The following is a 12,099-nucleotide window of genomic DNA, read 5'->3' on the forward strand; positions in this document are numbered from 1 at the left end:
AGTAACAATTACTAACATGATCTGTTGGCTCTCTCCAAATCATTGGCACAGCGAAAGGCATAGATGCCTTTTTTCCATTCAACCATTGCTCCAGTGCCGTCCCACAAGAATTGCAGCATATATGTGGTGCCCAGCTCTTGTCCTGGTCTCCTATCTTGCAGCCAAAATACAAGTTGTAGGCTTTCTTAATCATTCCTGTTATCCTCCTTTTTTGTGAGATAAAAGTTATTTCACCGCAGATATAGCAGAAATTATCTGCTTTATTCACACAAGTTCGAGGCATTACTGAGTAGCCAATATAAGCATAAAACGAAATGTAAAGACGAACTCCAATCAGCTACAGATACTGCAGCTTTTATGCAGTGAAGTGATGCAATTAAAGGCTAATATTGCATCATCTCAGTATACATGCAATTTTCTATTGGTCACCAGTATCAATTGCGCAATATGCAGCTGAAGTTGCATCATAATTTTGAATGGCTTACGTCATTAGATGGGTGAATATATCATGGAAACTAGAGCCAATCAACATTTTTTAGGGTCATTTTCATTTTCAGCACCCCAAAATTATGTAAGATTAGCTAATTTTATGCCCAAAACTTTTTACCTGTTGAACAGTGTAACCACAAAAAAGGAAACGTCTCCAGGATGCTGAATGTTTCTCGGAGGATCTGTACTTACTTCCAGAGTGCAGAGGTCAAACAGGCGTTAGGTGAAGCTCCTTACATCTGATCATCTCCGGCTTTCCCCCAACAGTAGAAAACCTTCAATTACAATTAATTATCAGACAACGCCTCTTTATTTTGTGCCCTCTTCAATTCTTGCGCAGTGCTCCAGCTCCGGCCATGACTCGTATGCCCGCTGCCTAATTAATCACCTCTTAATATTATAACTCTACATGTACTCTCTATAGATAGGACAGGGAATCGATATCCGGTTGCTGCCAATCCCATTACCACTTCTAATGAAGCTGTGCTTCCTGCAGTAAATTATGTCTGTCCTGCCGCGGACAGTAATGGGATTGGATTTGTGGAATAGGAACTTTTCTGTATGCTTTACCTGAAGGAGGCGACTGTGGCGCTCCGATGTTTGGAGGACTGCAAGTTCCAGCATGTCGTTCCTGCCATAGCACCTGGGCCCACCCGGGCCCACCCGCCCTCAGTCCAGCCATAAGCCATTGTTCATCTGATTTGCAATTCCAGTCAAAATTGAAAATTAGAACGTACACCGATCAGCCATCACTTTATGACCACTGACGGGTTAAGTGAATACCATTGATTATCTCATTACATTGCCATCTAAAAGTGGGTAGGATATATTAGGCAGCAAGTGAACATGTTGTCTCTGAAGTTGCTGAAAAAATGTTCATCGTAGTTTGTTGTGTATGGAGCTGTGTAGCCGCAGAATGGTCAGGGTGCCCCATGCTGACCCGTGTCCACAGCCAAAAGCACCTACAATGGACACGTGAGCATCAGAACTGGACCACGGAACGATGGAAGAAGGTGGCCTGGTCTGATGACTGATGTTTTTTTTTGCACCATGTGGATGGCCAGGTGGGTGTGCATCACTTACCTGGGGAAGAGATGGCAAGGGGATGCAGTATGGGAAGATGACAAGCTGGCGGAGGCAGTGTGATGCTTTGGGCAATGTTCACCTGGGAAATCTTGGCTCCTGCCATTCATGTGAATGTCACTTGACACCTCCCACCTACCTACCAAGTCCACCCCTTCATCGAAATGATATTCCCTGATGGCAGTGGCCTCTTTCAGCAGGATAGTGCGCCCTGCCACACAGCAACAATGGTTCAAGAATGGTTTGAGGAATTCTACAACGAGTTTGAGATGTTCACTTGGCCTCCAATTTCTCCAGATCTCAGTCCAAGCATCTATGGGATGTACTGGAAAAACAAGTCTGATCCATGGAGGCCCCACCTCACAACTTACAGGTCATAAAGGATCAGCTACTGACGGCTTGGTGCCAGATACCACAGCATACCTTCAGAGGTCTAGTGGAGTCCATGCCTCGATGGGTCAGGGCTGTTTTGGTGGCAAAAGGGGGGGCCTATTCAGTATTACGTGAGTGGCCCTAAAGTTATGGCTGATTTATGGATAGTCAAAACATTTTTCATATCATTTCATAATTTTCATATCCAAAATAATTCTAACAGATTCTCTCTTTTGTCACGTTTTTCTCTCAATATCAAAGTATTTCTAAAGCCGAGCCGCTTTTTGTGTGTGTAGAGTAGGGAAAGGTGAAACCCTTGCTGGGTCTGAGGGCTGGATGGTAATAAGGGTCCCCATGCAGCTCCTAGGCTGCAAGATCTTCAGACCAAGATCTTCAGCAGTTGTCACCAAAACAGGTGACCCCACTGGACAATTTCACCCTCATGTCCTGCTCTGTTGACAGCTGTAAAATTTTGATTTCCCATTCCCAGCGGAGGCACAGCTTGAGGCCTCACCCTTCCGCACTCCATCAGGAAAAGATTTGGTTATACATACATTTTGACCCTTTCACTGCCATCGACGTAAGGTGTACCGGTGGCCTGTAAACTGACTCCTGGCTGTTATAGCCACAGTGCCCAAGGGAGAAGCAGATCAGGAGTGTGGAGGTGACTTTGGGGGTTTAACAGACCCCTGATGTCTTCTCAAAGAGAACCCGTCATTTGCATTATGCTGTCACATAGGGGGTTTGCCAGTCCCCTATACCAGCCTTTTTCAACCAGGGTGCCCAGGCATGCAGGGTGCATTGAGGCTTCTTCAGGGGTGTCTTGAGGCTTCTTCAGGGGTGCCTTGAGGCTTCTTCAGGGGTGTCTTGAGGTTTCTTCAGGGGTGCCTTGAGGCTTCTTCAGTGGTGCCTTGAGGTTTCTTCAGGGGTGCCTTGAGGTTTCTTCAGGGGTGCCTTGAGGCTTCTTCAGGGGTGCCTCGGGGTTTCTTCAGGGGTGCCTTGAGGTTTCTTCAGGGGTGCCTTGAGGCTTCTTCAGGGGTGCCTTGGGGTTTCTTCAGGGGTGCCTTGAAGTTTCTTCAGGGGTGTCTTGAGGTTTCTTCAGGGGTGTCTTGAGGTCTCTTCAGGGGTGCCTTGGCAAAATGCCTCAAAATTGCCCAAAAATTGTGTACAAGCCAGAGGTGGATCAAGCCTGTCTTTTAGTTACACAACAGGGGGGTGGGTAGGAGGGGCGGCTGCCCTGGGCGCAGTGGTTTACTGTAGGAATGGGGGTGACTTTCTTCTGTTACATTGCTGACAGGAGTGGTGATAGCGGCAGTGAATTTGAAAAGCGAGTGACTGCTGGGCGCAGGATACCCTAAGCGTGGGGGGGGGGGGCGCAATTAGGAGTCTTTGCCCTGGGTGTTGGATGACCTTGTCCCAGCACTGACACAAAGCGGCAGGTTTTCATTGTGCACCATTATGACCTCTCAGCCGCCAGTGTCCTGACAACCAATGACATCATCCGTTGGTAAGGAGGATGTTGGTCGTCCACACAGCGTCCTTGTTTGACCCTCCCCCGCCCCTCTCCGTCATACTAGACATGTGCAAAATGGAAAAATGTATTTATTTTCGTTTCCTTTGATCAGTCAAATTTGTTTAATTCGTTTTTCGGAATTCCTTTTGTTTGTTTGATTTCAACCGAATTTGAAATTTCTATTTCAGCAAAATGTTTGCAGGGCAACGTTGTTGATCACTACTCACGTCACCATAGCCCAGCTCACAATTTTTTGTAAAGTATTTTAGTCTTTTCTAATCCATTCTATTCCTCTCTTACTCTTTTCTTTCATTTTATATTCTATTCTAATGTATTCTGTTCGAATTCAAATTCATTCTATACAAAATTTGAATTTCATAAGGCCGTTATATTCTTTCTATTTTATTCTATTCTATTGGTTTTCTCTTCTATTCTATTCTATTCTTTGATTCTCTATTCCAGGAGTGTCAAACTGGCGGCCCTCCAGCTGTTGGAAAAACTACAAGTCCCATCATTCCTCTGCCTTTGGGAGTCATTCTTGTAACTGTCAATCTTGCAATGCCCCATGGACTTGTAGTTTGGCAACAGCTGGAGGGCCGCCAGTTTGACACCCCTGCTCTATTCTAATCTTTTTTATTCTTTTCTATTCTATTCTTTGATTTTAATTTTTTTCTAATCTTTTCTATGCTATTCTATTCTAATTAAATCTATTATATTTCTTTATTTTCTGTTCTATTTTGCTCTGTTTTACTCTATTATTTCTATTCTAGTCTTTGATATTCTATTTTAAACTTTTCTATTCTATTCTATATTATTTTCTACTCTAATCTTTTCTATTCTATTCTAACTTATTCTATTCTATTTCTTTATTTTCTGTTCTATTTTTCTGTTTTACTCTATTATTTTCTACTCTAATCTTTTCTATTCTATTCTAATTGATTCTATTCTTTTCTAGTCTATTCTTTGATTTTTCTATTCTAATCTGTTGTATTCTAATGGATTCTATTATTTTCTATTCCTTTATTTTCTATTCTATTTTGCTTTATTATTTTCTACTATATTCTGTTCTATTCTTTTATTTTCTATTCTGTTCTTTTTTTCCTCTGTTATTTTCTATATTATTCTTTGATTTTCTATTCTAATCTTTTCTATTCTATTCTAATGTATTCTACTATTTTCTATTCTATTTTGTTCTGTTTTACTCTATTGTTTTCTACTATATTCTGTACTATTCTTTTATTTTCTATTCTGTTCTTTTTTTCCCTCTATTCTTTTCTAGTCTATTCTTTTATTTTCTATTCTATTCTATTCTATTTCTTTATTTTCTGTTCCATTTTATTCTATTCTTCTATTCTATTGGTTTTCAAATTTGAATTGGTTTTCAAATGTGTTTTTGAATTTGAATCGATTTGAATCGGCTGAATTTTGTTTTATTTCAGATTTGTTTAGATTCGTTACTATTGTAATTCGGAATTGATTCTATTCTATTCCTTTGTTTTCTGTTCTATTTTGCTCTGTTTTACTCTATTATTTTCTATTCTAGTCTTTGATATTCTATTTTAAACTTTTCTATTCTATTCTAATTGAGTCTATTCTTTTCTATTCCTTTATTTTCTATTCTATGTTCTGTTTTACTTTACTTTTATTATTTTCTACTATATTCTGTTCTCTTCTTTTATTTTCTATGCTGATCTTTTTTTTTCTCCATAAGAGTGCCCCCATACACCAGGGTCCCCATCAGATTGCCCCCCTACATCAGGTGTCCCCATAAATATGCCCCCTTACATCAGGGACTCCATCAAATTGCCTCTTTACATCAGGTGTCCCCATGAGAGTGCCCCCATACACCAGGGTCTCCATCAGATTGCCCCCTTACATCAGGGTCCCCATCAGATTGCCCCTTTACATCAGGTGTCCCCATAAGTGTGCCCCCATACATCAGGATCCCCATCAGATTGCCCCTTTACATCAGGTGTCCCCATCACAATGCCCCCATACATCAGGGTCCCCATCAGATTGCACCCTTACATAAGGTGTCCCCATAGGAGTGCCCCCATACCCCAGGGTCCCGATCAGATTGCCCCTTATCATCAGGTGTCCGTGTAAGAGTGCCCCCTTACATCACGTGTCCCCATCACAGTGCCCTTTTACATCAAGTGTCCCCATAAAAGTGCCCCCTTACATCAGGGTCCCCATAAGAGTGCCCCCTTATATCAGGTGTCCCCATCACAGTGCCCTTTTACATCAAGTGTCCCTATAAAAGTGCCCCCTTACATCAGGGTCCCCATCAGATTGCCCCTGTACATTAGGTGTCCTCATCACAGTGCCCCCGTAAATCAGGTGCCCCCATAACAGTGCCCCCATACATTAGCGTCCCCACCAGATTGGCCCTTTACATCAGGTGTCTCCATAAGAGTTCCCCTTTACATCAGGTGTCCCCATAAGAGTGCCTCCATACATCAGGGTCCCCATCAGTTTGCCCCTTTACATCTGGTGTCATCATAAGAGTGCCTCCTTACATCAAGGTCCCCATCACAGTGCCCCCATACATTAGGTGTCCCTACACATCAGGGTCCCCATTGAGTGCCCCATTACATCAGCTGTCCCCATCAGCGTGGCCCCTTATATCAGCTGTCCCCATCAGCGTGGCCCCTTATATCAGGTGTCCCCATCAGAGTGCCCCCTTACATATGATCAGTTGTTCCCATCTGAGTGCCCCATTACACCAGCTGTCCCCATCAGTGTGGCCCCGTGCATGGATTGTCCCCATCACTGCACTTCCTTAAATCAACTGTCTGCATCAGACTGATTCATGGATCAGTGGATACACTCTCAGAGACCTGGGGGGGCACAACTAAAATCTGGGGGGAGTCACAGCTCACCCCAGCCCCTCCCTAGATCCTGCCTTGATTTTAACACGTGTGCAAAAATTGAACAGCGTTGACAGCGCAGGGGTTAAACATTGCGACAATTCGCCCAGCCTGCCTGCTCAGTAATTCATTTCTGTACGGAACCCGTCTACCCCATGTTCTGGGAACAGGAGAGGAATTCTGGGCCACACCTCCCCCACCTGCAAGTTCCTCCCAATCTCTCAGATCTGGAAAGCCAGATGTTAAAAAAAAAAAAAAGCCAATACGAAGGAGTTCCCACCAATCCAATATGGACATGACCTTTAAATCTGAACATGTCACACCCGAAGTGGTCTACGGGTCATAAGACGGTCAAATGACGTGGTCCTCCCAGAGTTGGCGTCCTGCAAACAACTCTCCTTTAATGGTCCTCTGGCGGTTTAGCCGCAGCAATATCCGAGGACGTGGAACGCCACGGATCAGCGCCAGCCCCGATCATAGCTAGGTCGCCGTTGGATGAGAAGTTGCCAGGACTAATGATATGTCACAGCGTCCCGTAGGGTCGGCCAAAATCCCATCCGTCAGCCAGGCAGCTAATTTTACGAGATGCTCTGCACTTTAATTATATTATCTCCGCCATTATTACTGGGCAGGCCAGCTCCGAGCTGGAAGAAAAAAAGGTTATAGTTTTACAGAGCGGCCCGTCCTGACCTATAGATTCTATCAGTGGAGGACGCTCTCCACCCCGGGGGGGGGGGTGACTCTACAAATGGCTGGGGACGGATTGTTAATGCAAGGTCAAAGTGTGGGCTAATGCGGCAATAAAAGCGAAATGTAATTGATTTGTTATGTTCCCGTGGTGGAAGGGGCTGCGGGAGGCTTGGCGCAGGCCAGTTCAGTAATTGATTTGTTATGTCTTGAATGGAGACTAATGCGCTGTCTATATTTAGGATCCCCATCTCAGATGTGCTAAGTTGTCCTTTTCTGGAGGCGACACGATTGGATGCAAGCCGAGCTGTAAAAAATTGCTGGTCTTGTCCTGCGCAGGTCATACACGGGTCGAATTCCAGACAAATTTTCTTTTTGTGCGTTTTGTAATGCGATGGCGCCACCATTGATTTCAAAAATCGACCAGCCGAGCCTTCAGTTTCTCCTCATGTTGCTACAGAAAAAGAATTTTCGTGGCCAAGAATTTTCTTTTCTTTCCAGGTCACGGCTTTTTATTTCTTGCACGATTCTCCCATCATGGATTCGAAATTCGTTCGCTTTTCAAAAAGTTTCCAACATGTCCGATCACTCAAATTCAACGGTCACATGGAAATCAGGCTGTTGCTGTGACCCACTAATGGTGCGAAATTCGAACGGAAGTTCTTAGAGAGGATTTTCAGAAGAAAATTCTTCCGGAATTCGACCCGTTTATGGATATTCAGACATTGCATAAAAATGGATATTCAGACATTGCACCGGTTTGGGCTTGCTAACACATGGGGTTTTGCTTGCCACCCCTCAGAGGGCAGTTGACAGGCAGTTGCGCAGTTGGGCAGTTGGGCTGTAGAGCAGTTGAACGCTTGGGCAGAGTTGGGTGGTTGGGCGGTTGGACAGAGTTGGGCGGTTGGGCAGTAGGGCGGTTGGGCAGTTGGAGGGTAGGGTGGTTGGGCAGTTGGGTGGTTGAGCAGAGTTGGGCAGTTGGGAGGTTGGGCAGTTGGGCGGTTGGGCAGTTGGAGGGTTGGGTGGTTGGGCGGTTGGGTGGTTGAGTAGAGTTGGGCAGTTGAGCGATGGGGCAGTTGGGCTGTTGGGCAGTTGGTTGGTTGAGCGGTTGGGTGGTTGAGTAGAGTTGGGCAGTTGAGCGATGGGGCGGTTGGGCTGTTGGGCAGTTAGGTGGTTGAGCGGTTGGGTGGTTGAGTAGAGTTGAGCAGTTGGGCGGTTGGGCAGTTGGGATATGTTACCTCCTTGCTGCCTGTTTTAACCCTGAACATCCTACACCACCATGCATTATGCAGTTTCTGGGTGGTTGTGGCATACCCCTATTCATTTGAATGGGTCACATTCGGCGGTGGCGTTGCCTGCCGAACGCAGCAGGGTGTGGCATGTGTACAACCCTCTCCAGTCGCTGTGTATGGTTACAGGTGGTGGCAAGACTGCAGCTCAGCTGCCTATTTTTTACTGCCCCCTCACTGCAAGCGTGAACATGCCCTTTTTATAGTCTTACCTCCACTTTTGTGTTTCAGTAGTCAGGCATACCTAAGCATATACCTGTGCGATGGCTGTGTTTGCCCACATGGAGATGCATGCGCATTCCGTGCATCCGCTTGTAGGCAGTCCCATTGGACTTCCAGCTCCTTCTCCCTCCGGTGCTCTGGGCTGCCAGGGATGAGTAATGGCCACACCCCTCATCCCATATGTCCATCAGGAGGAAAAAAGGGGGCGTGTCCAAGTTTGCTACATTACAGAGTGCACTGGACAGTGTAGTCAATCTCTGGTGCCTGTTGCACTGTCGTGTTTGGATAGCCTCCGTTAAGCCGAGTTCACGCAGGCATGCCTAGAGTGGTTGTAAACCTTCAGACATGAAATATGAACAAAGCATATCCCTCTATAGTGTGTATGTTCTCTGTGATCAAGCCACCGGTGGGTGGGGCGAAACGCATCAGTGGGTGTGGCTGAGGCCACCCCATACATCTGACTCCTGGGGTCGGTTGAGCGGCGTCCATTTCCCCATTGAATTGGCTGGTGCTGAAATCGCTCCTGGACACCCGCTCCCTCCTTTCATCTGCCGGTGGGGTGACTCCTTTTTCCCATTTCCAGCTTCTATATTGCTCTATACAAAAAAATTAACAAACAAAACCAAACAAACAAAACAACCCACAAACACCCCCCACCCCGTCACAAAAGAAAAAAAACACGGGCAGACACAAAGGGGTTTATTTACTAAAGCTGGAGAGTCCAAAATCAGACTTCCTTCAGCTTCTAACCTCAGTTTGTTCAATGAAGCTTTGGCGATGAAACCTGGAAGCTGATTGGTTTCTATGCAGAAGGGAGTCTGATTTTGGACTCTCCAGCTTTAGTAAATAAACCCCAAAGCAAAGTGTCATTTCTGTTTGCTGCCTCCTTCCTCTGCTATCAGCATGAATCCCTGCTGACATGTTTTCCTGACACCAAGAGAAAAAAGGTGACAGGGGAGGGAGCTCCAGCACACAGTCTGTGATTGACAGCCTCAGCTCTGTTCCTGTGTGCTGTGTGAAGGGCAACGTGTCCCCTCCCTCCAACCAGCTCTCACTGAGCTCTGAGGAGTGTAACTTCAGCTCCCTGCCCCCTGATTTCTGAAAGCTCAGACAAGCTGTATAAATTCTGCCGATGAAGAGGAGAGTACAGATAAACAGGTACAACTTATGCAGGAGGATTGGTTTTATTAGTGTGTTACCTGAGGCCCATCACTTCAATAGGTATATGTATATGGAAGGGTTTACAACCACTTTCAATTTTTCAATAATTTTGACCTAGTTTTGCTGTAAGAGAACATCTTCTGATACAGACGGGGATCTCACAAGGCTGTGTTCTGGTTGCTCAGGGTGAAACTAAAGTGCTGAAGCTGAAGAACTTACGTCCCCAAGACTACGCCAATTATACGTGTCAAGTGTCCGTGCGGAACGTCTGCGGAATCCCCGATAAATCCATCACTTTCCGGCTCACTAACAAGACAGGTAAGGGATAAGAAAACATTTTCTGTAGATGTGAACATTGGTAATGGCTTCCTATCAATTCCCTCTCCCCATCTTTTCCCATCTCTTCCCTCTCCATCTCGTCCTCTCCCCATCTCTTCCTTCCCCCATCTCTTCCCTCTCCCCATCTCTTCCCTCTCCCCATCTCTTCCTTCCCCCATCTCTTCCCTCTCCCCATCTCTTTCCTCTCCCCATTTCTTCCCTTTCCCCATCTCTTCCCATCTCTTCCCTCTCCCCATCTCTTCCCTCTCTCCATCTCTTCCCTCTCCCCATCTCTTTCCTCTCCCCATCTCTTTCCATCTCCTCCCTCTCCCCATCTCTCCCCATCTCGTCCCTCTCCCCATCTCTTCCCTCTCTCCATCTCTCCCTTCTCCATATCTCGTCCCTCTCCCCATCTCTTCCCTCTCTCCATATCTCGTCCCTCTCCTCATCTCTCCCCTCTCCCCATCTTGTCCCTCTCCCCATCTCTTCCCTCTCCCCATCTCTTCCCTCTCCCCATCTCTCCCCTCTCCATATCTCTCCCTCTCCATATCTCTCTCCCCTCTCCATATCTCTCTCCTCTCCATATCTCTCTCCTCTCCATATCTCTTCCCTCTCCATATCTCTTCCCTCTCCATATCTCTCCCCATCTCTTTCCATCTCTCCCCTCTCCCAATATCTTTCCATCTCTCCATCTCTCCCCATCTCTCCCCTCTCCAGTTCTCTCCTCTCTCCCCATCTCTTCCCTCTCCTCATCCCGTCCCTCTCCCCATCTCGTCCCTCTCCCCATCTCGTCCCTCTCCCCATCTTGTCCCCTCCCCATCTCTTCCCTCTTCCCATCTCTTCCCTCTCCCATCTCTCCCCTCTCCATATCTCTTCCCTCTCCATATCTCTTCCCCATCTCTTTCCATCTCTTCCCCCTCCCCATCTCCTTCCCTCTCCCCATCTTGTCCTCTCCCCATCTCATCCCTCTCCCCATCTTGTCCCTCTCCCCATCTCATCCCTCTCTCCATATCTCTCCCCATCTCTTTCCATCTCTTCCCCCTCCCCATCTCTTCCCTCTCCCCATCTCTTCCCTCTCCCCATCTCATCCCTCTCCCCATCTCGTTCCACTCCCCATCTCATCCTCTCCCCATCTCGTCCCTCTCCCCATCTCTTCCCTCCCCCATCTCTCCCCTCTCCATATCTCTTCCCTCTCCCCATCTCCTTTCCATCTCTCCCCTCTCTCCATCTCTTCCCTCTTCCCATCTCTTCCCTCTCCCATCTCTCCCCTCTCCCCATCTCTCCCCTCTCCATATCTCTTCCCTCTCCCCATGCTCTCCCCTCTCCAATATCTCTTCCCTCTCCCCATCTGTTCCATCTCTTCCCTCTCCATATCTCTTCCCTCTCTCCATCTCTTTCCATCTCTCCATCTCTCCCCTCTCCCAATCTCTCCCCTCTCCATTATCTCTCCCCTCTCCCTATCTCTTCCCATCTCTTCCTTCTCTCCATCTCATCCCTCCCCATCTCTTCCCTCTCCATCTCTTCCCTCTCCCCATCTCTTCCCTCTCCCCTTCTCTCCCCTCTCCATATCTCTCCCCTCTCCATATCTCTCCCCATCTCTTTCCATCTCTTCCCTCTCCCCATCTCTCGCCTCTCCATATCTCTTCCCTCTCCCCATCTCTTCCTCTCCCCCATCTCTTTCCATCTCTTCCCTCTCCCCATCTCTTCCCTCTCCCCATCTCTTCCCTCTCCCCATCTCTTCCCTCTCCCCATCTCTTCCCCTCTCCCCATCTCTTTCCTCTCCCCATCTCTTCCCTCTCCCCATCTCTTCCCTCTGCCCATCTCTCCCCTCTCCCATCTCTTCCCTCTCCCCATCTCTTCCCTCTCCCCATCTCTTCCCTCTCCCCATCTCCGTCCCTCTCCCCATCTCATCCCTCTCCCCATCTCTTCCCCTTTCCCATCTCTCCCTCTCTCCATCTCTTCCCTCTCTCCATCTCATCCCTCTCCCCATCTCTTCCCTCTCCCCATCTCTTCCCTCTTCCCACCTTTTCCCTCTCCCCATCTCTTCCCTCTCCCCATCTCTCCCCTCTCCATATCTCTTCCCTCTCCATATCTT

The 12,099-nt window shown here is 47.1% G+C and overlaps 1 protein-coding gene across 1 annotated transcript in view; it reads left to right on the plus strand.

The window, feature by feature from the left end:
• MDGA1 (MAM domain containing glycosylphosphatidylinositol anchor 1) overlaps positions 1–12,099 on the plus strand; it is a 245,798-nt gene that overhangs the window by 39,108 nt on the left and 194,591 nt on the right. Inside the window, exon 6 of the mRNA XM_089658457.1 lies at positions 9,872–10,004. Coding sequence (XP_089514583.1) covers positions 9,872–10,004 — 133 coding nt within the window. The remainder of the gene's footprint in view (positions 1–9,871; positions 10,005–12,099) is intronic.

The sequence above is a fragment of the Staurois parvus genome, unplaced genomic scaffold (assembly GCF_062004578.1).
Source record: "Staurois parvus isolate SC_StPar_1 unplaced genomic scaffold, SC_StPar_1.0 ptg001071l, whole genome shotgun sequence".
Lineage (NCBI taxonomy): Eukaryota > Metazoa > Chordata > Amphibia > Anura > Ranidae > Staurois > Staurois parvus.